The sequence below is a fragment of the Idiotropiscis lumnitzeri genome, chromosome 4 (genome assembly GCF_059441095.1).
Source record: "Idiotropiscis lumnitzeri isolate Australia: NSW breed Sydney's pygmy pipehorse chromosome 4, RoL_Ilum_1.0, whole genome shotgun sequence".
NCBI lineage: Eukaryota > Metazoa > Chordata > Actinopteri > Syngnathiformes > Syngnathidae > Idiotropiscis > Idiotropiscis lumnitzeri.
In genome coordinates this window covers 5,178,428-5,203,565 of record NC_142394.1, presented here as the reverse complement: position 1 = coordinate 5,203,565, position 25,138 = coordinate 5,178,428, and the positions used below count along the sequence as shown (strand labels likewise).

The 25,138-nt window shown below is 38.9% G+C and overlaps 1 protein-coding gene across 1 annotated transcript in view; it reads left to right on the top strand.

Moving 5' to 3' along the window:
* Positions 1-25,138, top strand: part of tenm1 (teneurin transmembrane protein 1) — a 214,355-nt gene that overhangs the window by 138,971 nt on the left and 50,246 nt on the right. The window contains exons 15-22 of the mRNA XM_088292837.1: positions 1,276-1,510; positions 3,144-3,263; positions 3,383-3,644; positions 4,331-4,616; positions 10,338-10,481; positions 12,958-13,210; positions 13,887-13,907; positions 16,936-17,168. Coding sequence (XP_088148963.1) covers positions 1,276-1,510; positions 3,144-3,263; positions 3,383-3,644; positions 4,331-4,616; positions 10,338-10,481; positions 12,958-13,210; positions 13,887-13,907; positions 16,936-17,168 — 1,554 coding nt within the window. The remainder of the gene's footprint in view (positions 1-1,275; positions 1,511-3,143; positions 3,264-3,382; positions 3,645-4,330; positions 4,617-10,337; positions 10,482-12,957; positions 13,211-13,886; positions 13,908-16,935; positions 17,169-25,138) is intronic.

The window sequence follows — 25,138 nt, the reverse complement described above, 5'->3', positions numbered from 1 at the left end:
TGAACACTGTAAATTGCCCCTGGGTATGAGTGTGAGTGCGGATGGTTGTTCGTCTATGTGTGCCCTGCAATTGGCTGGCAACCAGTTCAGGGTGTACACCGCCTACTGCACCCCCCACGACCATAGTGAGGAGAAGCGGTACATTCAGGCTTCCAGTCTTTCTCTTCGGCCACTCCACAAACCAGCTTTTCAAATAGCATAATATAGCGCTTGCTGCTAATGCTTACAATGTAGGTGGTAGGTTTTCGTGTCTCTAACAGCTTTTGTCACTGATGATCAGCAGAGATGAAAAGGATGCTCTTACGAGTAATCAGTGAATAAAGAGAAACTTTTTTAATTACTCCGCCTGTATTGGGCAGAATTCAGATCAAGGTTCTTCCAACTGGAGAAAAAAAAAGTCTTTGCATCCAGAGTGCAGTTGACTCCCATACTTAAACACTTGCACTGCATTATGTATTGTACATATTCTCAACTATACTTTGCCCCTTTTTGCATTTCAGTTGCCATCTATGAATAGTAATTTACCAACATTGTCCTTTTAATGGCGACAATGTAGCAAATTCAATTAATTGTGTTCTTTCATGCTGGAGTGGTGAATGTTATGGAAATGAATTATTGTACTCGGCCACTTTTGTAGGAGGAGGTTATAATAGAATATTGTTGGCCTTTAGCTCTCTGCTCTGTGGTCAGATGCATTTAAATGTCAGCACTGCTTCCTGCCTTTTCAGAAACAAGCCTGAAATAGGAAGCACAAATGCCAGCCTGGCTCCTGTTACCTGCTGCTTTGACTCCTATCAGCAGCCCATTGTTTACACTGGACTTTTATGACTTACATTCAAATAACTGTGCTGACAAATGCCTGATTTATAGCAATATGGATGGGGCTTGATGAAGGAATCTAATTTGATTTATCTTTGTGATAATGATGATACATGGACGGTTCATTGGCTCAGATTACATCTTCGTTGTTGAGCTCCTCGTTGGCTGGAGGTGCAGAAATAATTTTTTGGGGCTGAGGTTTTATAGTATCCTCTTTCTATCTTGTCAATGCTAATATAGTACAGTATTCATCCCTCTTGAATATCAAATAGAAAGGTGTTCTCATAACATTAACCAGTTGAAGCCCTACTGACGAAACAAAAATTGTAAATCGGTATACAAATATAACTGCTGGTCGTATGTATTGTTGTTACACACATCATAAATGTGAAGTATATTATTCATCATAATATCATTTTGCATTTGATCTTTTGACATTGTTTCTGTCTATATCAGATGGTCTGATTGACTGTGTGGATCCGGACTGCTGCGAGCAGCTGAGCTGTGGCTCTGACCCTCTATGCCGCGGCTCGGCTGACCCCATGGCCCTGTTGCAACGGAGCCCATTGCCCCCAACTGCACCCTCCTCACCCATTAACACACACACTCACAGTTTCTACCGCCGCATACACTTTCTCCTTGGCAAAACAGCCACACACACTCTCCCGGGAGACGTGCCCTTTGACACCAGGTATGTGTTTCTTTACTCTTTGTGAGTTTGGGTCACCATGTGCATGCAAAATTATTTATATATACATATATATATATATATATATATATATATATATATATATATATATATATATATATATATATATATATATATATATATATATTGGTGTATTGTATTGCGATCAATCAGATTAGTTCTTTGTGTTTAATCACAATTAATCGTATTGTTATAGACAAAATCCACAGAATTCTGACAAAGTATAAAGCACACTTTTATTTTAAATCCATTACCATAAAAATGAACGTGCCATAACATTTGCTGGGATAACGTTTTTTGCTACCTGCCAGAATTTGTATCTCCTAGTGACTATACAGAGGAAAAAGGGATCCTGCTCAAATTTGCTCCAGATACTCAAAATGACCCCAGAATATGCAGAGAAATTCATTTGATGGTGGTTGGGGTTCTCCGTTCTGTGACTAGGGGGGGGGGATACAAATTGTGAGTGGTGCCTGTCAGGATCTGTATCGCCTACAGTAACTTTACATAGGAAAAAGGTATCTTGCTTGTATTTTGTAAAGTTCCTCAAAATGATCCCAGGAATACACAGAATAAGTCACTTGATGGTTAGGGCTTCACGTATTTGGTTCACCTATGAGGTTAATTATTGACCGCCAGAATATGCATCCTCTCCTTTTGCCTGGAAATGCGGATAGGTGCTGAAATTCACTACACTTCACATTCATTGTTATATTACCAGCAACTATTTCTTTGCAAAACGTTTTTCATACATCAAGTGCGAATGTGAATAGCTAACATTTTAAATTGTAGTGAATAATTCGCTGAATGCAATACAATACTGACAAGTGCAAGCATTCTTTTGTGCCATGCTTTGTTCGTAAAAATGCAAATCAAAAACAAACGTACGTATTCTTTGTTTCTTTGGATAAAACAGTCACCAACAGTAATGGTGCACCGTGTTAGAAAGTCTGGATTGTTCATGTGTATTTTATGGCTGTTTGATGCATTGAATGCGCATGAGATAGTCAGCTGTCCAACTGTGTGAGTGGTCTTTGAACGCATCTCAAGTGCAGTGCAGAGTAACCATTAATGTTAAATTGCCCAGCCATAATATATATATATATATATTTATATGAATGGGCAGTTATGCCATGACAGGAGGAAGAGCAATTTCATCCACACATACAAAATGTTCAATGTGATCAAGAACCACAATGAATTGATTCATCAAATAACTTGTTGTAGACAGTCAGACCATGTCAAATGTGTTTTTTCTTTGCTTTATAAAAGTGTTTTTTTTTTTTTTTTAAATTCAACTTTGAAGGTCCCGTACCAGCGGACATTCGTTAAAGGAAACCTTGTGTTTTAAAATCAAATTGAGCTATTTAATGTTTTACTGGGCTTTTTGTTTCTAGACCTATCCTCATGATGACTGCCATAGTTTTTGTTAAATGATGGAATCTTACTGACAATCACACCTAAAGCAAAAGGTGATCATTTGGGGAGAGCATCACATGCATCTCTTCTCAAACAATCATTGTCATTGAAAAACCATTGAAAAGCTATCATCTTGTCTTCTTTTGTGTCCTTTTGTGATTTTCTCCAACTGTTTTTTCCTTCTTTGTTATGTCAGTCGTGTTGCTGTGATTCGAGGCAGTGTTACATTGCAAGATGGCTCTTCATTGGTTGGCGTAAACATCACCTTCCCTCAGCACCCCGAGTATGGTTACACTGTCAGTCGACAGGATGGGAGGTACAAAAAATGCATACACCTACACACACACACACACCCCCACACACACACACTTACACAAATACGTTTTCTTTTCCGCCACTAATCTTGTTTTGTAATTCACTTTTCCTACACTTTAGTTATGACCTTGTGACTTTGGGTGCAATGTCAGTGACTCTGATGTTCCAACGCCCGCCTTTCCTGTCACAAACACGCACTGTCTGGACCCCGAACAACAACTTCCTGGTTCTGGATCAGGTTATCATGTCCAGGGAAGAGGTGCAGCCTTCAAAATGTGATACTCGGACAGTTTTGAGTCCTTATCCTCTGGTCCTGCCATACCCACTGCCCAGATACACAGGGACATGTGCAGAGAAAGGTCCTGCTGTACCAGAGCTTCAGGTAGGATTATTTAAGTATTTTTGGTTTGTCACTTGTGCATTGAATGCAGAAATAACGTCAATAAAGATTGGCAGTTTAAAGTTACAATGAAGAAACAACAATAAATGTGCTTACGGTTTCTTTGCAGTTCAATGAATCGATCAGAACCTTGATTTGACCAGAAAATAAATAGCCATTGAGATCAAGCTCTCTGCAAAGAAGGCAAAGCACAATTCCCGTAAAAACCTCAACTTATCTATAGTATGTGTATCCAGTTGGAGTATTGTTGTTTGTTCAGCTATAGAAATTAAAAATGGTAAATCCAGAAGGAACATTTTACGCTTGCTAAAAATAGGCAATAATCAAATGTGAAAGATAGCAGTTACTGGTATTTTGCTCAGCTTTCTTTGACCCCCCCCCCCGGGTCCATGAGTCAATTAATCTTCATGATTTTGGATGAATATTTGTCTGTAATAACAGCCTTGGAGATCTTCTTAATGAAGACACATTTTAAACCAGTAATTGAAGCTAAGTCATCTGTGTACAAGAGTGAAACCCAAATTGTTCAGATATGGAAAAGAATATGGTTAATGATAATTACAGCTGTTTCATGATGTCATTTCCAATCACACCAATCATCATATAGAGCAGACAAAAAACATATATTTCACCATCAAAGTTTATCTTTGTCTGTTGTTGTCCTGCAGGCAGTGCAGGAAGAAGTGGCAATTCCAGGAGCCTCCATGAAGCTCAACTATTTGAGTACCCGAGCTGCAGGTTACCTCTCCTTGTTGCGTATCCTCCTCACACCTCCATCTGCATCCTCGCCCATCTCTCCTCTGGGCGGTCTGTCTAAGGTGCACGTTAGAGCTTCAGTCCAGGGAAGGTTGTACCAACGCTGGTATCCTGCTGGGCCCGGTCTGGTCCACAGGCTGGTCTGGAATAAAACAGATGTTTATGGCCAGGAGGTGTGGGGCCTCACTCATGCAACTGGTAGGTTGAGAAATGCAACTGAAATTATTGTATTTTATATTTAATGTGCAGTGTTTTCGCAGGGGGGTTTCAAGTGCACTCAGTGGGTATATTTAGTGGGTGAATACCACCGCTCACCTGGTGATTTCTTGGTTTGTGAGGGAGAGAAAACACTTGATACTTAAATCAGCTATTTTTGAGTGTTTGAGTTACACAATTGTGACGATTATTGTACGGTTTATTTAATTAAATAACTGCAGCTGAATTTTACTGCCTGCAGTACACTCAGCTGCCACTAGGAGTGCAACTTTTTTTCTTCATTCAATTTAAAAGGCTCAGTCAGATGGAAAAACAGTGGAATTATTAGTGGAAGGCTGCTACATTGAAAGAGTTAGAGTTTTTTTTCAATCTTAGAGGATCATGACTTTCTTGTAAGCACACACACAGTACACAATGGCGTTTTTTGAGCTTTGCATTTATTCTTTATTCTGCCCATTATTTCATCCATATAATCGACATTGAAGGACATGATCAGACATTAAACCCATTTGCAATACATGTACTATAAGAAAATTACATGCACATGAGTTTTAATGTTCTATTCATGAACAAAGGACAAAGGCCCTTTGCATCTTCTGGTTTGTCTCCAAGTGTCAAAGGACTTTGGAATGTGAGGATTCTGGCGGGATGGTATGTGATGTCCTTCAGCCAGAATCTAATGCATCCTGTTTAACACAACACTGTGTCACTGTCGAGGATGATGAACGGAGTTTCTTGAGGCTTGTTCAGCTGGCAACTGGCTATTATCGTGACGCAATTAACATCACATATGTGAAACCACTACCGAACAAATAATGGCACTTAACAAGCAAGAACAGAATAACTAGACGTACTTTTGAAATAATTTGGAGGAGCAATTTTTCGCAAGTCAATCCCAGTGACCTGAAGCAAGGGTTTTATGAAAATAAAGGAGAGGTTGAATGTAGGGCTGCAGCTATCGAATAATTCAGCATTTGAGTATCCTACTGAAAATTGTGTAGACTAACCATGTATTTGAATATACAATAGTTTTACTTAATATGTTTTGCTTTATAACCAACAATTGTTTTCCTTTATATATATAATGAACAGGTTTTATTTCTTAAATTGAAAATATTCATTTCAGCTAACAGTATTTTACTGTTGAGAAATATTTTTAGCGGGGCAATTTCAAACAAATATTGAATTAAACTTAAAATATGCACTTCTTGTATAAAAACATAAAGAATTAAATACGGCTTTAGCAGAATTTTGCAACTTGACTTGAGCAGCTAGCATTTTATCATGCAAAATACTGTAATAATACAGTCATTACAGAGAGGGGTGATTATGTTTTGTTTACCTTGGGCCACAAATGACTAGCCTGCAGTGAGGCAATGACAAATTGGGAGCTGTCCATGTTCTATTAGTCTACCGTGATCAACTGGTAGGGCATTGCTGTATACAGTTTCGTGTCAGGGCATTAAAAACATGTTATAAAAATGGCAAGAGCATATATTTTGTAAACGGTTGATTTAGAAGGACAGGCTCTGTCAGTGGAGAAGTACTTTGAAAGGGAAGATTGGAATATCAACAAATATACTGAGGAGTAATCGGTAGGTTGTTAAAATACCAACTGCAGCAGCAGGTAGAAAACACTTAAGGGCAGTTTTGACAGAACTGGCTCCATGGAGAAACTTTGTGCATTCACTCAAGTTAATGCAGTGTACTGTGTAGTGAGTGTTTTTTTACAAAAACTGGAACAATTGTGTCCGCTTTTACCTGTCACATTTGTTCATATTAGCTGATGTAACTTATTTATTAGGTGAAACTGCAGTACTGCAGGTAATTACCAGTGGCACCTTGTGGATTGTTCGCTGGGGTTATTAATGAATAATAATAATATTAATAATAATAATAATAATAATAAGCTTGGATCTCAGCTGTTCCCATTATGTTCCCATTACATACATATATACATATATATATATATATATATATATATATATATATATATATATATATATATATATATATATGTATATATATATATATATATATGTATATGTATGTGTATATATATATATATATATATATATATATATATATACATACATATATATATATATATATATATATACATTGCTGTTATGTGTTTCTTCACAAAACACGAAAGCAAAACAACAACAACCTGAAAATAATAATTTAGACGCTCATTCAAATGAATTCCAATGAGATTTGCTATAGTATTGAGCGACTCTGAAGCATGGTGAAATTTTGTTAAATTTTCAGACAAAAAAAAAAATCCATTTAAACTTAAAATTCTTCCTCTCCTTTAAACACAAACTCATACACATTTCTACTATTTTAACCAACATAACTCAGCTTGGAAATGACTTTGCCTTATTGAAACTGGCTGCGGGCATGTCACAAATCAAAAACTCAAGATGCATTTTGGGACATATACTGTAATTTAGTCCGTGGGCATTGCAATCTTTAAAGGGCATTGTTTTCTAGCTTGAATAGGCCACATAAAATAACATGGAAGGCTCTTGACATATGTTCTAAAAAGGCTATTTTTTTAATATAAGTCCACTTTTCTTTATGATGTTAAACTCACAGATATAAAGTAAATCATATACTACTTTGAAACTTTGTGCAGACAAATCAAAAGGTTTTCTATTGTGTTTATTCTTTTCCACTCATATCTTTTTAGTCAATCAAATTTTCACTTCTATTTACCTCCCTCTCAAAACAGAGATTTTGCCCATCTTTGCCCTTCATGCTTCCTTTCCTAATGTGTTGTTTTTCTTTCTCAGCATGGTCTTTTCCTCCTTACTTGTTATTTTCTCAGTTCGTTCTCATCTCATTCCTGTTGCCTTCCTCGTTCCATGCTGTCCTCTTGTTCGTTCTTCTGTGCACTTGTTTTACCCTAAACATTCCCTCTCTAGACTTTCTGGTGCTTTGTTGGCACAGCGAGCTACGCAAACACTGGTTGTATATCCACATACACACACAGACATCGAGTCTGCAAGAAAGGGAGATCCATGCTCTGTTTGCTGGGGTGAACACATGCCTGAGGCTTCAACAGAGGGGAATGAAAGCTTTCACCTGTGCGCTGTAGTGCATGTGCATATTATTGTTTGTAAGAGAGTGTTGAATGTGTGCTGTGTCCCACCTGTAATATATCTGTAGTGATATTAGCTTGTGGAAACACACTTTGCCTTTGCACTTTGCTTGGCTTTCCTTTTGTGACTGACAGTTGCCCTAATGCTTCTGCATTGAGGTTTGTGCGATTCCGGAGACATCAGCAGCTTCAGTTTATCTGCTTGCCACTTATCAGTGGCTTTTTTAACAGCTGCCCTCTAAATGTGATGGATGTGCCTGACAGAAAATTCCTTAATAACCCCTTTCCTCCCTGAATGATACACAATTATTGTAAGAGTAGGATGGTGTGTTTTAAGTTTTCTTGAACTGTCCGGTGTTTTCCTTCCCTTTGACTAATTTGTGATTTTCATCATCAAAATTGTACATCTTTTTCCTCGCTGTGCATAAATATGGTGACATGACAAATAATTATAAGAGAACATTTCTGAGGAAAGTCATTCAGCAGCCACAACCCCATTCTGAGAATGACCCTCCAGATAATATGTAGGGGCACTCCACACTTGAAATTTGAACTTTTGAAGAATTCTGAAGGCTGCACAATTCAGGTTAAATACAAATGAGCCAAGTGGTCCATTTGGTGCACTGATCGCTGTCTGGCTTCTGCATTACAATTTGGTCAATTTTACAAGGAATGTACCATTCCCCTCTTCCCTCCCTCCGCAGGCTCATTGATCTTTTTATGAATACTGATCAACTCACATGCGTGCCTGAATGACTGCTAACTGATAAGAATGATAAACTATGGTTGATCATTTTTCATATTGGCGGCAGATTGACTCAGTGGGTTCTGTGACAGGTGGGATTTGATTGCAGACCCACATAGAGGGACCTTGGCTGGCGCTAAAGTTTCTGTCTATTTCCTTTTGTGGGGGACTTTATTTTCCACCTCTTTTGTAAACATAATTCAGTTGTGTTGTCTAAGGATTTCCAAAGTGTGTCATTTTAAACAAAAACCTTAAAAGGATGGAGAGGTATAAAATGTTTTGCTTCGGTCAATTTTATCAGGCTCAAATTCTTTCTCGAGTCAATTTCTATGACTGCCGGGTACAAATACATTAATTGCATTTTGACATTCGAGCCCTGTGTTAGTAACAAATAAATACTTGATATCTGATAACAATATTCGTAACCTAGGCCACTTGGTTCTTAATATAATTGTTGCAGCCATATCTTTATTGATTGGAGGATCTAGGTTTGCCTTTGATGCCTTTTGGAATATTTTCTGTTTGTGGTGAATGTTTGACTTGGTATATAATGTGAATTGCCCGCTTATGTATTCACTTCCTCTACTGGTATTCCTGCTGACTTTGCTGCTCGGAGCCTTCGAGAGTCTGTCAATTTACGTGCATTTGGTTCTACGAAAGTGACATCATTGCAACAGTGTTTGACAGTAAAAGGTCCACATTTGTGTCAGAGATGTCAAGTTGTCTTTGCATCTCCAATTCATATGTGTTTGTTGTGAGTGTATTTATATATTTCTTTTTTCATGCCTTTGCATTAACTCATCACCTACCGCTTAAAATTGCCTATTGTACTGTGTTCTTCCTTGTATTTGTATACTAACACTTGAAGGTGGGAATGTTTCTATAGAGTGACTCTTGTTAATATTAAACATTTAAGACAGTAATAAGTATAGAATATCATGAACACATTCAGAACTGGGTGTTCAAAATAATGTTTAAAGGGGAAGTCATCCCAAATCTCCCATATATATATATATATATATATATGTGTGTGTGTGTGTGTGTGTGTGTGTGTGTGTTTGAAAAGCTAATTTGCTCTCTATCTGTAGTGGGAAGCTGCACAGTGTATTAATAGAGCTAAGAGTCCAGGCACCAAATTCTAGCACTCTTTCATACAAGACTGACTTCTTTTGATTACTCTGCTACTTCATACTGATCTCCGCAGACAGACTCACTGATGAGGTTTTGCTGTACAGCCCTTTCATCTGGTTCAGCCCAACATATAGTACAATATAGCTTTGAGAGGGATTAAATTCAACTTCATTGTTACTGCGGGCACAGCGCCAATGAAATGAAGTAAAGATGTTTTCATAGGAGTTGAACCCTGGCATCCTTCCCCCTAAAAACTCCCATCACTATGCACTGCATTACACTGCATTTGAGAGCATAAATTTGCTTTTGAAACCTGAATTTGGAAAATTGTGTGTTTTTCAAAAATGTTTAAATCAAGTTTGATCCAGGGTGTGCAGACATTTCATTTATACTCTTATTTGTTCATATGAATGAATGATATAGATAGATAGAATGAAATAGCCCATACCCAACTGAACTAGACACATTTTCCTCCCATGTAAACCAATTGAGAAATTAGTATTTGAAAGTTTTAATAAATTTTAAACTTAACTCAACTTTATTTCTATAGAAGATTAACAATTATACATTTACATTCTGCTCAGTAATTCTAAAATGTTTTTTTTTTTGCTATTTGCTATTTTATGCCAATGTTATAACCCTATACTATTCAGTTCTTCTGCACCATCTAACAATGGCATGAATCTAATACCAGCATCTGTGTGCGTATGTTTGCTTTTAGTGTCAGTCGGCTATGAGTATGAATCGTGTGCCGGAGTTATTCAGTGGGAGAGGAGAACAGCACTCATGCAGGGTTTTGAGCTGGTGCCCTCTCACCTTGGAGGTTGGTCCTTGGACAAACATCATTCCCTCAACATTCGTAGTGGTGAGTATCTCCCCAATAAATATTGAGTCAAATGTGAACATTGCGTATATTTGTTCTTGGAAACTATACCGGGACTCCAGCGATAAAATTGAAATCTTTGAATGGAAAATGCCTCACTATATTAAAAAAAAAAAAAAGCTTTCTGAGAACCATCTAAATATAACCACGTCGAGACTCAATATTTTCTTCCCCTTACAAGTAAAAAGATAAAAGTTATTTATAAACGACTTCTCACAGAAAGAGCTCAAAAAGTGTTCCACATAGTACTTACAAAAAGTAGTAAACTACAGAAACAAAAAATGCAATTGATTCTTACTGGCATGCACACCAAAATAGAAAAAAACCAATCACAATTACAAGGTCTGAAGAAAGCGCATGCAAATGGACATTTAATTTTCCATCTCTGTGTAATTCTGCAAAATTCTGAGCTATGTCTTAGCATCCCTTAAAAATACAAAAATGAGACCTAATTGATCAAGTAAGTGTAAGGTTGCATTTCACTTTTTCTGTAATACATCATTTTAAATGTCAGTACAGGCAGATCTCTTGAATCCATGTTGGTTTTGGTAAAGGTCTTTGTGATTGTAAAATCAGTTTATCACTGCACTGCACCGGCTTTGGTAGTTAGCAAATGGACTGTGAAAATAAATAAATAAATGCAGCGTGCTCACACCATTGTCTGACAATAGAAACACAGTCAAATGCAAATGCAACCAACTGTATAATGAATCTGGCTACATTAAAACACGTAATAAGTAATTAAAGAGAGCAAGGGCTGTGTAAAAGTTGGGCCGAGCATCAGCGCGTGGCTGCAGCAGGACAATGGACTGCAGATTTTTCAGCACCGGGATCGTGGTTTTTATTTTATCACCTAGTACATATGTTGTCTTTATGTATGTTACCGCTGTCATGAAATAGTGATTTGTTCGGCTGTCTGATATGATCCTGGCAGCATTAGTCATACAAATGTTTGACTGACTGAAAGAAAAAACAACGTGGATGCTTCCTCGATTGTTTCCATAACAAAGGCCGAGGGGGATTATTGGAGACTGTTTCTAGTGATACAACTCTAGTGAACCCGCGCACAGTTTTTTACTCACCTATTCTGCGATTTGTTTTCCTCTGTTATCCACCCGAAAACACATTTGCGGTTTGTTGTGCCTGGGCCAAACGCATGTCTGGTGGCGTCTTGATGCCTTGAAAATATTTTAAACTGAGGGCAGGAGGTTATTTACTCAGGCCATATCCCTGTCTCATAGAAAAATGCTTTGCTACTACCCTGTGGCATCTGTAGGCAATTAAAACCTTTTTTTTTTTCATATTTTGCTATTCACTATTTGTGGCACTGCTCTGTCGCTATCCTGTGCCAATGGAAGGGTTTCGCCCTACATAAACTCCATTGCATTTTTCTCCATCCACTTATCAATTTCACAATAATAAAGATTGAAAATCCTTTACTTGATAGTCTGTCAGGTAGTAAGAGTGCAATCAAAATTTCCGTCAGTATTTGAACACGCCAAAACTTTATTTCAGTACACAATACTGCAAAAGCTGTTCAAGAGAAATCTACCTCCTGTGTACAGTAGAATACAAAGCACAGGGCACAAAACAATTTAGTCATGAAACAGTACACTAAACACTGCACTAAAAGAATACAATTAAAGGACAGAAATGAGAGGCAGACAAATGGACACAGGTGCAGCATATTAGCATAAGTAAGCTAATCACACACACAGGAACAAAGGAAAGAAGAGTAAGGCGAGCTATAAAATCAAATGCAACCTTCTCAATGAAACAGTCTTTCCGAAGCCGCCCCAGATCTACCATTTAGCCGACATGCATACGTTTTCTGATCGCTTGTAAACACAAACGATTGTGATGGCTTCCATTGCAGTTGTGGCATTTGCTGACATTATTCCCCCATGGAACTGGTGGACGAGGGGTGTGTTGGGGAAGACGGGTTTTTGGGTGTGACAAATGTCTGTTTTAGTGCCTTTTTTTTCGGTTTCGATTGTGAGTGATGTTCAGTGCAGTTTTCTGTGATACACCTGCGTCTCCTTTCCTCTGGCACCACACGGTCATGTTTTCCCATGATTTTGTTATTCGTCCGCACACTTGAAGAAAATGGTCTATTGAATTTACTCAATTTAATTTCGTCAAACGGTTGCACAACGTAGCAGCATCTGGATCCAAACAAACAATATATTTTTTAAGTTCATTGCTTTTCTACTTATAAAATGCATCTGGATCCAGATGCTCTTATTTCATGCAACCACTTGATGAAATAAAATTTAATAAATTCAACACATGCTTGTTTTCTGTGCACTCTAGGTTACATCTTGTTGTTAATGTAGACACTCTGTACGTTGGACATGGCTACCTCTAAGGACTATCTCACCTCCACTTTTTGCAATTCCAAAATACAGCAAGTGTAAATATAAGTGATTATATAATGAATCCATTTGTCTTTTCCCAGGAATCCTTCACAAGGGAAACGGGGAAAATGTTTTCCTCTCGCAGCAGCCCGCTGTTATCGCCACAGTTATGGGCAACGGATTCTATCGGAGCGTCCCCTGTGGGCCAAGCTGCAGTGGTGCAGCTCGTGATCTGATGCTTTATGCCCCTGTGGCTCTGTCCAGTGGTCCTGATGGTTCTCTATATGTTGGAGACTTCAATTTCATCCGTAGAGTACATCCTGATGGATACACCAGAACCATTTTGGAACTAAAGTGAGTTGGAAGCAGAATTTAATTGATTGAACATAATTGCATTCAAATTAATTGACATATAATATGTAATGAATACATGTGAGTTAGTAAGGCATTTGTTCTCATTAGAGGATGTGTTTGCGATACATTCGATTTCAGTTTTTCTTCATGCAGAAGCTGTGTATGCACGTTTCCAACCTCACAGACTCGAATCTACTTCTTTGGGCAAAGAATCTTTTTTTGTGATATGATGTTTTTGTGGTGGATTATGACACTATCACACGGTGCTGGAGGCACTACAACCTCTATTGCTCTATTTTCTCAAGCACAGTATCTCAGTGGAATTTCACAGTCATTTGTCCTGTAAAGTGTTCTTCTTATGTAACTCAACTCCTATTGGATGGTATTATTGCATATCTTACTAACACTTCTTTTTCAGACTTTCATCGTGAGTATATTTAATACTTCACTTTCCTGTGGGGAAAAAACAGCAAACAGCTCCCTGCTTGTATTAATATTTAATATGAAACCATGCAGCCATTTAAATCAACCCTAATCATACTTTATGGGGATAAAACTCACTTACTATTCCTTGTGAATATTTTTCAGTTCTCGCTACAATTGTGAGTTACATATTTGCCTTGTTCTCTGTTTTTTTTTTTCTTTTTTTTAATGCTCCATCGTGGCTTATTATCAGGAACCGGGACACCAGACACAGGTGAGAAGGGACGATAAACACCAATTTTTGAGTGACTCACACATTACAACAACAATAACAAGTGATTTAACAGCAACTTAATTTTGTTGGTTGGCCGCAAATTGCATTGAATTCCCTTTGAAACACACACCATCCTCAGTATCCACAATCATTCACTATATCAACTAAATATGTTAATATTGAAGATAGCCAAAATTGAGTTTGTATTCAGGGCTGCTTTTTGGATGCTGGAGGCTGTCCTCTTTCTGACCCTGATTCAAGGGAATTGTAGTGCCTGGTTTGGCCATGCATTCTTTGCTGTCTCTGAGCCTTGATAGCGTGAGCTCTTAACACCATGGCCACAGAAAATTCGACATGACACAGTGTGCATGTGTGTGTATTACTTGAACCTTTCTGTATGAGCACCTCATTAAATTGTTACCGAATATCATGCGGAACATCTCTACATGATCATTGAGGGTTTTAAAATATCCGTTGTATGCCAAAGATAAACATTTTACTACAGTACAAATTACTTTATGTTTGCGTGAAAAAGTAAAAGAACGGGAAATGCTTAAACTTTGATTAAATTCTATTGTGTAGCTGGCCGCAGCCAGTATGTGACATGGAAAAGTTGAGTAGCACTCCTGATCCAAGAAGATTCTCATCTAATAATGTAAACATATATTGAAAAATTGACAAAAAGGGCTCAGTTACTAACACCTTTAAACGAATAAGGGAGACTGTGAAAATATATATTCTATTACGAGATGATCAACCTTGAAAACGATATATGGTGTCGATATATCAAATGATCTGACAGGCAGTTGTTGGCAAATGTCGTAACAAAAAAGTAGTTGTAAACCCTAATGCATGGAGTGTATTCTTCTGGAGGCACTTAAGATACCCTTTCCTCACCCTGGGGGTTTCTCCTTTACTTCCTGCTTCCATGGCTGCTTTTTACTGTTTGGAGCACATTTCGGTTTTTATGCTATACTATTGTTCTCCCAAGTCAAATGCATTAATTATTCATCCATATTCAGCTCTCAAGCGTTCCTCTCCACATTTTCCCCACAAAGTGTCTATCAGCAAGCAGGGTTTTTAAAGCAAGGTGCCCTCAGTGGGGAGACAATATGGGATGTACTCAGTGTAATACCATTGTCAGTTTGTTGTCTTCAAAAGGAACACACAAGAGGAAGGCGTCCTCTCCAATAAAGTCTGAGTGACCTAGACAGTCAAGATGACCGAGTCAATCAACTTGAATTCCTAAGATTTATTGAAGCAGGAGAAGCATAAGACCTATGTGTTGTATTAATTTGCCTTTAAATGGATAGATGCCTTTTGAGATGGGCATCTAATTTAGTCAAAATACAGACAAATGATTTGTAATCAGCTCAGTGTACCAGCAATGCTTGCTGAAACTTTCAGAGGCCCAACAAATATTTTATGCTGCACAGAGCAGTGACACACTTTGAAACTCTGTGAAAAACTCTCTTTGGATCATGTTTAAATTATGTATGTGCAATTCAGTGCAGAGTTCTGAAAACAGTTTTACGCTTAATGGACTCAAATGACTGACAGCTCTTGGACTATGCTGCATTATTCTTCCGTAAGAACAAAGGATGTTCAGGTCAAGAAGAGCTTTTTCTCCTTCGAGCGTTTTCATTAGATCAGGGGCATTCAATTAAAATATAAACGGACCAACTGTCAAAAACAGCACTATAACCTTCCAGCAATACACGCTCACACACAAACATGAAAATATATACATATATATATATATATATATATATGACACACACACACGCACACACACAGATTTTTTTTTTTTTAGCTTTTGAGCTGATCCCCCTTCCACCCAAAGTCAGCGTCCGCTGTCTCTCAACATTATCTTGACCGATCCCATGGTGCTCGTGTGTTTAGAGCCGCGTTGGCCAATTAATTTAGTAAATGGGCCGCATGAGAAACTGGAACACAAGGCCGAGGGCAAACCCAACATGCCAAATCTAAACAAAAAAATAAATCTATTTTACTTTAATGTATATAAAAACAAAAATACTTATTTTCTTGTTTAAGCAAATTGCAAGGTGTGTAGATATGGTACCGTGTGTATTGTTCTAGTTATGAAATACAAAATTTAAACAAAGATATAATCAGTCATTAAAATGGCATTGTTACACATTAAACTGTCTAACTAATATTTTTGTTCACTAACCGCCAACACATATTGACAATTCCTAGTCGGGACTCCCAAGTATTTAGATATGTGGGAAGTATAAGTATATAATTGACAGCCATGCATACTAATACAGTGATGACTTATGATACACCCAATATGAACAGTATATGAAACTTTAGATGTGCATACAGTATTATTGAGTTAAAGGTTGATTTGAGCGTCAAAGTCACACCAACACATTTCAAACAAAGTGTCCAATCGTTGCTGAAATCTACGGGCAAATATTCTTCTCTTTGCTTTGCCTGAAGGCAGGTGCAAGTCGAGTGAGTGCGCAGTGGTGATTTGGAACACAGGTCATTCTCACCACTCTGCACAGCTGCCCATCCGACCTGCCCGCCTACGCACAGTGCCGACGTACACTTCGGCTGTATGCATACTGCCCTGCCGAATGGATGACTCCCACCCAGTTAGTCTTGCTGGCAGGCTGTGGTGGTGGGGCCGGGCTAGCTGCTGCGCTTCGACATCTCTTAGATCTACCACTATTTGTGATTTGAATGAATCATTGCAAGTTGGACCTGATTAATGAGATTTACTCATGATCTAAATCCACAATACAATTATAATTAGAGAAATAATTTTGACCGCTCTACATTTTTATTAAAATGTAAAAAAAAAAAAAAAATGAATAAATTAAATAATTAAATCAAATCATTTAAGAAAACACAAACATCTTACAACTTGCACTTTCACTCATACTTTCCTGCTTAAAAATACACTATTAAATCAACATTTACTCACGTCATGAGTAATGTATTCAGTAAAAGTGTTGCACTGTTCTAACTTGGCTCTCCACTGACCTGTCCTCAATAGCACCAGCCCGGCCCATAAATACTACTTAGCCATGGACCCAATGGGAGAAGTTCTTTATGTGTCGGATACCAGCAGTCGCAGAGTGTACAGGGTGAGGAACCTTGGTCAACCGAAAGATCCGTCACGCAATCTGGAGGTGGTAGCTGGGACTGGGGAGCAGTGTTTGCCCTTTGACCAGAGCCACTGTGGAGAGGGCAGGAAGGCCACAGAAGCGGCACTCAATAACCCTCGAGGTAAGACCTTGCCACTGAGAACGTTCTTATAAATTGACGGTTACCACTGTTGCCAAGGTTATTCTTGTTGCACTGTATGGACAAATATATGTAGGAGTCAAGGTTAAGGGTGAGCAATACAACAGCGCCATCTCTTTTCTGCATTTAACCCTTTCCTGTGGAACTGTGGATAGGCGCTGCATAACCCACTCGGCTACACAATTTTATATAAGTATATGAAGTTTGTATAACTGTGAAATCAATGTCCATAACCGCTTGCTTGTGTGAGTTCAGTGCACAAGAGCCCTTTAAGAATCATGAGCTCCATCCATCCATTTTCTTTACTTGTCTCTTTCAATTACAGCAAAAAGAACCTGAGTTGTTACGCATATGACACACCAATAATTATTTTCATATTGGTACTGTTTAAAGTCACATCGCATTGCTGCTGTTCATATTCAATAACTGATTGCAAAGACTTTATTGAGATGATTATTGTACCAATCAACTATAAATATTACATCTATTACATAAATCATATTGTGGTTCTCACTAAACTGGTACTGTAATTCTCAAACTGCAAACATTAAACAAGTATTAATATAATGGCTGGTTATGTTTTGACGACTACACACAATCGTTTACAGTAGTGATTATCTTCATCGCTTGTTCAGTGGCACTTTGAATGGATGCTCTCATGCGTGTAGTATAATGCATTACTGGTTTAAAGATCCTGCTGTGCGCTGCCAAAAGCATCAATTTGCATCCGCAGCAGTCTGCCCTGTTGACTCCAGCTAATATTGTATGAGGCATTCATCATGGGCGGCACATAATTCACATAACGCCAATAGACAAAGGACAATTTTTATTATGAGAAGCTTTGCTCTCCGTAGAAGGCTAAAGACATTTGATTGACCGGTCAGTACTATTCTGGAAAAAAAATAGTCATATTATTTCATAAGTGGCAGGAATTTCAATTTCAATAACGGGATTTGTTGCAACTATACTTGCTTTTTTTTTTTTTTTTTTACTAAAATGACAGAGGTTTTCACTTGACACTCTGTATTAAAACAAATGTTGTACATAAACATATGGACAGACATGTTCATGTATATTTGTTGGTCCACTAATGTAACCACTATCTTATATTGGGTTGTAACACAAATCCATCACTGTTTTTATTCATATGGGTTCTTTAAATTACATAGGTCTGCATTTCATTGTTGCAAAAACATACACACCAAGGCATAGTCAATTTTTGGGTGCAGCTCCTTTGGTAACAATAACAGCTTCCAGTTACTTTGGATAGCCAGAAATGACTTTTACGCAATATTGTTTGGACAGTTTTGCAAACAAGTGAAACAAACATTCCCTGCATGTGTTCTGTGCCAAGAAATTGAATGTTACACAACCCACTGTAGTTTGCTTTCCCATTTGTCATCAGTCATATTTTACTACTTGTATAGTGTACAATATATTTAAAGAATGGGACATGTGATTGGGGCGGCACAGTGGCCCGACTGGTTAGCACGATGGCCTCACAATGCGGAGGTCGTGGGTTCGATTCCGGCTCCGGCCTTCCAGTATGGAGTTTGCATGTTCTCCCCGTGCCTGCGTGGGTTTCCTCCGGGTACTCCGGTTTCCTCCCACATTCCAAAAACATGCATGGCAGGCCGATTGAACACTCTAAATTGCCCCTAGGTATGAGTGTGAGCGCGGATTGTTGTTCGTCTCTGCGTGCCCTGCGATTGGCTGGCAACCTGTTCAGGGCGTCCCCTGCCTCCTGCCCGAAGATAACTGGGATTGGCTCCAGCACCCCCCGCGGCCCTTGTGAGGAGGATTGGTACAGATAATGAATGGATATGTGACTTGCCATCTGCTTGTGTCATTTTCGTATATCAACATTGCAGGGACTATCAATACCTCTCATGTAAATAACATTCAGATACCCAGCATTACTATCTCTGAATAGCTACCTGTACAAATTTTCCAAAAGGCTAAAGCTAGTGATGAGAAAATGAAACTTCAAGTTGCATCATGAACCAGTGGTTATATTTTTTTGACTTCTCCAAATGGCACTCTGTTCCACATAGGGCTGAAAGTACACTGACTTTCCATTTCTTAAACCAACACGCCCATCTAAAGGAGTCCAAAAATAAAGCAACTTGTTCATGAAGCATCTTTGAAGCTTCGTTTTCCATCACTACTGTTTACTAACTACTGTTGAGAAGAAGTATCAAGTTTATATGATTTTACCTTTTTACCCTGACCAGTGGATCATAAAGAAAACAATCAAAATGGTTCAAGATGTATACAATTTAACAAACAGTGCCTGCCTGGGTTATCTCTGGGTACTCCAGTTTCCTCCTACATTCCAAAAACATGCATGGTCGGTTAATTGAAAGGAAATCTCAAAATTGCCCCTTGGTATGGTTGTGAGTGAATGGTTGTTTGTATTCGTTTGCCCTGTGATTGGCTTGCAACCGATTCAGGGTGCACCCCACCTTCTGGCCGAAGACAGCTGGGATAGGCTCCAGCACCCCGGCAACCCTCGTGAGGTGAAGCGGATCGGATAATGGATGGATGGCTATAGAAGGGCCCATTATTCACATACACATTGCACAGTGCACTCACCTTGCCAGGAAATGTCTCTCTCTCTCTCTCTCCCCCCCTCTCTCTCTATCTGTCTCTCCCTTTCTCTGCCCTCTCATTGGTTAATTGAACACACATGGCATAGCTTTAAAAGTGTTGCGTTGTAGGTTAATTAAACACATGGAAATAGTAAATACTTAAGATTCCCATCCCATCAGAGCGCACATCCAAATTTTGGTACGCCTTATTGGGTATTGTCAGGTTTAGTTGTGTGCATCCCGTTTTACTACAATTGACTAGGTTTCAAATTTGCATTAAGACTGCAACAGCAAATGTTTTGAGATTAATATTCTCACGTCTGACCGGACATTCAGGGCACTCACAGCATGTCACGTTTGTACATCTCGTTGCCCCGTGTTGTCACACAACTATTCGGTTTTGCCCGTGGTACCCGGAAACAGGGCTGTCATGGACAAAGAAAAACAGTGGAGGACGTCTTCAATTTGTGTTCTTCCTTCTGTCTTCTTGGGAACAAACTGTTTATTACAAGGAAATGTTTGTTTGAGATAAAGCCCGCTTTTTGTTCTACTTACATCATTCCTGTATTTAACTGACAATTTTCTATGGACTAATTAATTAACTAATGTGTGTCTAGCCTACTGATTACGTGGTAGCACATTTGAAGGTTGCGAAAAGGTGGTACGCACGTTGCGCTTTGTCACAGGTTCAGCTGTTGTGAAATGCGCTGTATAAATAAAATTGTATTGTATTCTGCGGCTGGGGCAGAACTGACTTTTGCAGAGTCAATTGAAAAAAAAGAAAAAAGAACACTACAGACTATGTGCGCACATACATTTGCTTAGCTTTCTCCCTTACAATAAATGATAACGACAACAATAGTTGAAAGATTTCATAGATGTAAAAACAAATATATTTAAATATAAAATATAATCTCATGATTTATTCTGTTAGAGTTCATTCCTCATCCATTTGCACCAAAATGTTGCTTGACTTTGTAGCGCAAGTTCTTCTAATCTCCTTTTAATTTTGAAAGTCCATGCTTCTCCATGGTTATTATCCCCAGTGTTTTTGCAGAGCTGCATGTTAATAGTTTTGCCACAATTTTACAAGCCTGACATTTCAATTCATGCTTTAATGTAATTCCCGCTTATTGGCACTTTTTGTACGAGAAGAAGAGCATCACAGGTCTGGTGTGCCCCTTTCCTTCGTTAACATATTGGGTGCCTGACCAAGTGCATTTTAATGCAGATGTATGTCCTCCAACTGAGACTGAATATGCATATGCACATACATGAATATATTCATTTGACTATGGAAATACAGTATAGGTAATAAAAGTGTTAAAAAATACTTGACATCAAGAGCGTTCATTAGTCATTAGCCTAATGCACACTCCGGCCAGATTGTGAGCGATTGCACAACCTCAAGTAGACTAACATGTATCGTCAGCTTTTTTGACATGAGAAAAAAAAAAAAACAATAATAATAATAATACCGTATTTTTACGGCCATAAGACGCGCTGTATCAAAGGGTGCCAGTTGAAGGTGCTATTTCCATATATAATGTATATATATATATATATATATATATATATATATATATATAATATAATAATATACTAGGTGCGCCACACTACAAGGTGCGAGCTCACGCTAACTGTAGCCAGCTCACCAGGATTCTATCCCTTAAGGATCACTGCCAGATGTATCATCCCAAGTCAATGACAGATGTCCTTAGACTATAAGGAATCACTGCCAATAACGCTGACTCTAACCAATAAGAGGTCTCATAGCAATACATCTACAAGACAACGTCAGGGAAGGGACTTCAATGGTCACCACACTCCTTAGAGTCACGGTTTCAAATCAAAACCAAAAAAAAACTCAGTTTACAAGCAAACAATGAAACAAAGAAATGAGATTAACACAAAACATGTATCTCTCATGCCATCAATATACCGAAAAGAAATAAAAATAACACAAAAAGATTATAGCAATGGCTTCTTGGGAGCCACTCAGACTCAGCCAATCACATGGCTGTTTAGAGAGATGTGCTGTTGTGCTTTGGGCTTTTTGCAGTCTGTTGTCTAAACCTGGAACGTTTCTTGCTTGCAATAACATAAATGATAAGACAGACTACAACATTGTGGACAGCTGCCCTTTTGTCCAGCTTTCTCCGACACCATCACCCAAACACCATAGTCACATAATGTATAAGTCACCGTCAATTCGAAGTATAGATGAGTCAGACTTTGACCAGCAGGGTGTGCTAACATGCACTCTGAACAGCCCAATGAGTAAAAGGGTTGATGGTCGCGAGTGATGCTCAGCCCATATAATGGGCGCGTCGCTTTACAAGGCGCCTCGCTTGTTTTGGGGAAGACTTGGGATTTTAAAGTGTGCCCTATGGTCCGGAAAATACAGTATATATATATATGTATATATATATAGAGTGAGAGAGAGATTGATATTGATAGATGGTAAACTTTTATCATTAATCTGATCACGATTTTGTGATTATGTTAGGCCAGCAGAGAAGGCCTTGACCGTCCACCACTGAGATTCATCTACTAATTGAGCTGGTTACTTTTTTTCTTGGTTCAGACTAACCTGCCCTATTAAGTTAACGTTTATTGGTCCAATGATAGGGAAATTTCCAATGTGCAAGTAATGTGCATATAACGCACAAAATAAGCCATGCCTGTGGCATGTTGTGCTTGAAAAGAAATACTGACTTCTGTGACTATTTTACTTCAGAGTATAATGTACTTTTGTTTCCTCATTTTGCCCCAGGCAAGAACAACTTTTGCGGCCCAGGATTGACAAGTCGAAGACACGTGATCATAATGAGGTCATTATCCAGCAAGTATTAGACGAGAGGGCCCAAACAGGACTAACTTTGGCCAGTGGGGGCTGTAATTTTTTAGAAGGTATACGCTGTCAAGAAGAAATGAACACTGTACTGAGTCACACCCACGCAGTCGGCCACCTTTTGGCTCCGCATAAGGCACAGGAGATTGAGGCACGGCCCTGTCAGCCATCATTCGACATGGTCTTTTATGTCAGTCACTCTCAGTTTGTGCATGCAATGCAGAGTGAGGCAGACATCCAGTCAATGTGTTGCACAATAAACATAGTGCCCTGTGCTTTAAATGTCACAGAATGTCAAAGTACAGTTCATGTTTTCGTATCTAGTCTTAGAGTTTTACATCAGCAGACTGTGAAATGATTTTTGAATGAAAGACTGGAGCAGATCCTGTCAATAATTTGACATCTGATCTAAAGCCTGTTATCCTCATCATATGTTCTTGCTGCAGAACATTCCGTTTTCATTCCTTAATGCAGCAATAGAAAATTGCCTCCCTCGACTCCTCCTGTTCCCTCGTGGTCAGGTATTTTATACCCTTTGACTCGTCGCGCTTCACGGAGTCTTGTGTGGCCATTCCGCTCTGACTAACCAGCTTAGAAAGGCTCTGGAGGTTTCTGCCCAAAGCCTCCTGGTACCTCGTCATCCATCTGCCACAGCCCACGCTCACGCTCCTCCTCTTTCCTCCAGCCTCGAGCCAACTGTAATAAGTGTAAGATTTCACAGACAAATATCTGTCCGTTTCATTTTATTTTTCCAAGATGGCTCTCTGTTATTCTGTTGCATTGATCTTGTCTTGTGTCCTCTGGTGTGCTTTTCTGCAAATGGGCACCTTCCTCTCTTTTCCAACCCTTTCCATTTGCCGTCAATGTATCATCTGTGTGTAGACATAGCTGCAGTAGGCTTGCCGTGGCACGTGTGACAACATTGCAAACAGTTGTGAAAGTAATCCATAATTTAGATTTGGCCATCAAGATGCCGCCGATTAAGCACACTGCTGCTGTGCAAGATTATAACATAAAATGCACAGATTAGGTGTCCTTCAAGCACTCGCTTAGGCATACGAGATCTGGAGCATTGTTTAGAGTTGGCTCCACGTGTGACAATTAGCTCGGCAAATAAAAGGCCTCGCTCCATTTAAGATGGATCCCATGTCTGACATGAAAGAGAAAAATTCCCTTGAGAGGCAACAGCGTTGCCACATATCTTTGCACTCGATCTGCGCACAACACAAGAGAGTGATTCATTTTTCGTGAAAAAGAGCTGTGTGCATTTAGAACATCAGCGGTTCATTTGTAGACCAGTGATTCCCAACGAGTATAAACCTTAGTGTGTCGTGAGAGAGCCTCAAGTGCGCCACCGAAAATTATCCAGTTGCATTCATTCTGAAATTCTTTATTGCAAATAAAGTATTATTGTTTAACTATGGTAAAATCTCATTAATACCTCAAACCCATGTATTATACTTCCCACCAAAATCACCGTAAAAAAGCTGTGCTTCTAGTAGAATGAAGAAAATTAATAAATGAACTGCCTTTTTGCGTTAGTAATTTATTGTTTTAATTGTCTTTGTTTTCATATTTGTATTTCATGTCTTTGTATTTGTCTAATTTTCACTCCTTGTATAACACTTTGTAGGCAGCGATTGTTGTTTTTAAAGTGCTCCAAAAATAAAGTTGAGCTGGTAACCAGGAAACAAAATGTTTGCAACGACGCCAGACAACTTATTACGTTATATCCATTATATATAATATACATTTGCAACATGTGACGTTAAATATAATGCTGTTTTTTACAACCTCAAGGTACTTACTATAAATAGAAAAATAATTTGGATACAATTTATGATTTTATTTTTGACGACATTAGCTTTAACACAGTATGGTCACAACTTTTTGGGAAAAGGTCACTTTCTATTCCAGCAAGGTCCATGAACGCATGGCAAGCGCCTTGACTTCAACCCCCGAGTCAGAACTTGTGTACGCGTGTGTGCGTGCGTGTGGGGGTGTGCGTGTGTGTGTGCGTGTGTATGTGTGTGTGTGCACGCGCAGATCTGCATGGTTGTGCAACTGCTGGTCTCCCACATTGACCCACAGGAGGCAGACTAATGCCCTTATCAGAGGCTGACATGCTGCCTCCTCGTTCTCCCGCTTGCACATTGACCCTTTTCTCCTCTGTTGCTGTCTTTTTGTCTTCGTTGTCTGAATCTTGTCTTTAAAAACAAACACGCACACTGGGCTTCAGCTCTCTCAGATCTGCAGTTCCTAGACTCACCACCAGAGTAAAGATAAGGAGTATGGACTAGCCGCGATCACAAGGAAGAGAGTTTAACTAGGGCAGAGTACAGGAATTGATAAATACCGCAGAAGGCACAGGTTTTGTCAACCCCCAACCTCACACCAAAACAGCAAGGCTTCCTTCATGCTGTTCAACACCGACCTTGTCTGGGGGTTGAGATACCGTATACTGTAAGCAGCTTAGCACGTTGAATAATCTCAATCAGGATCCAACA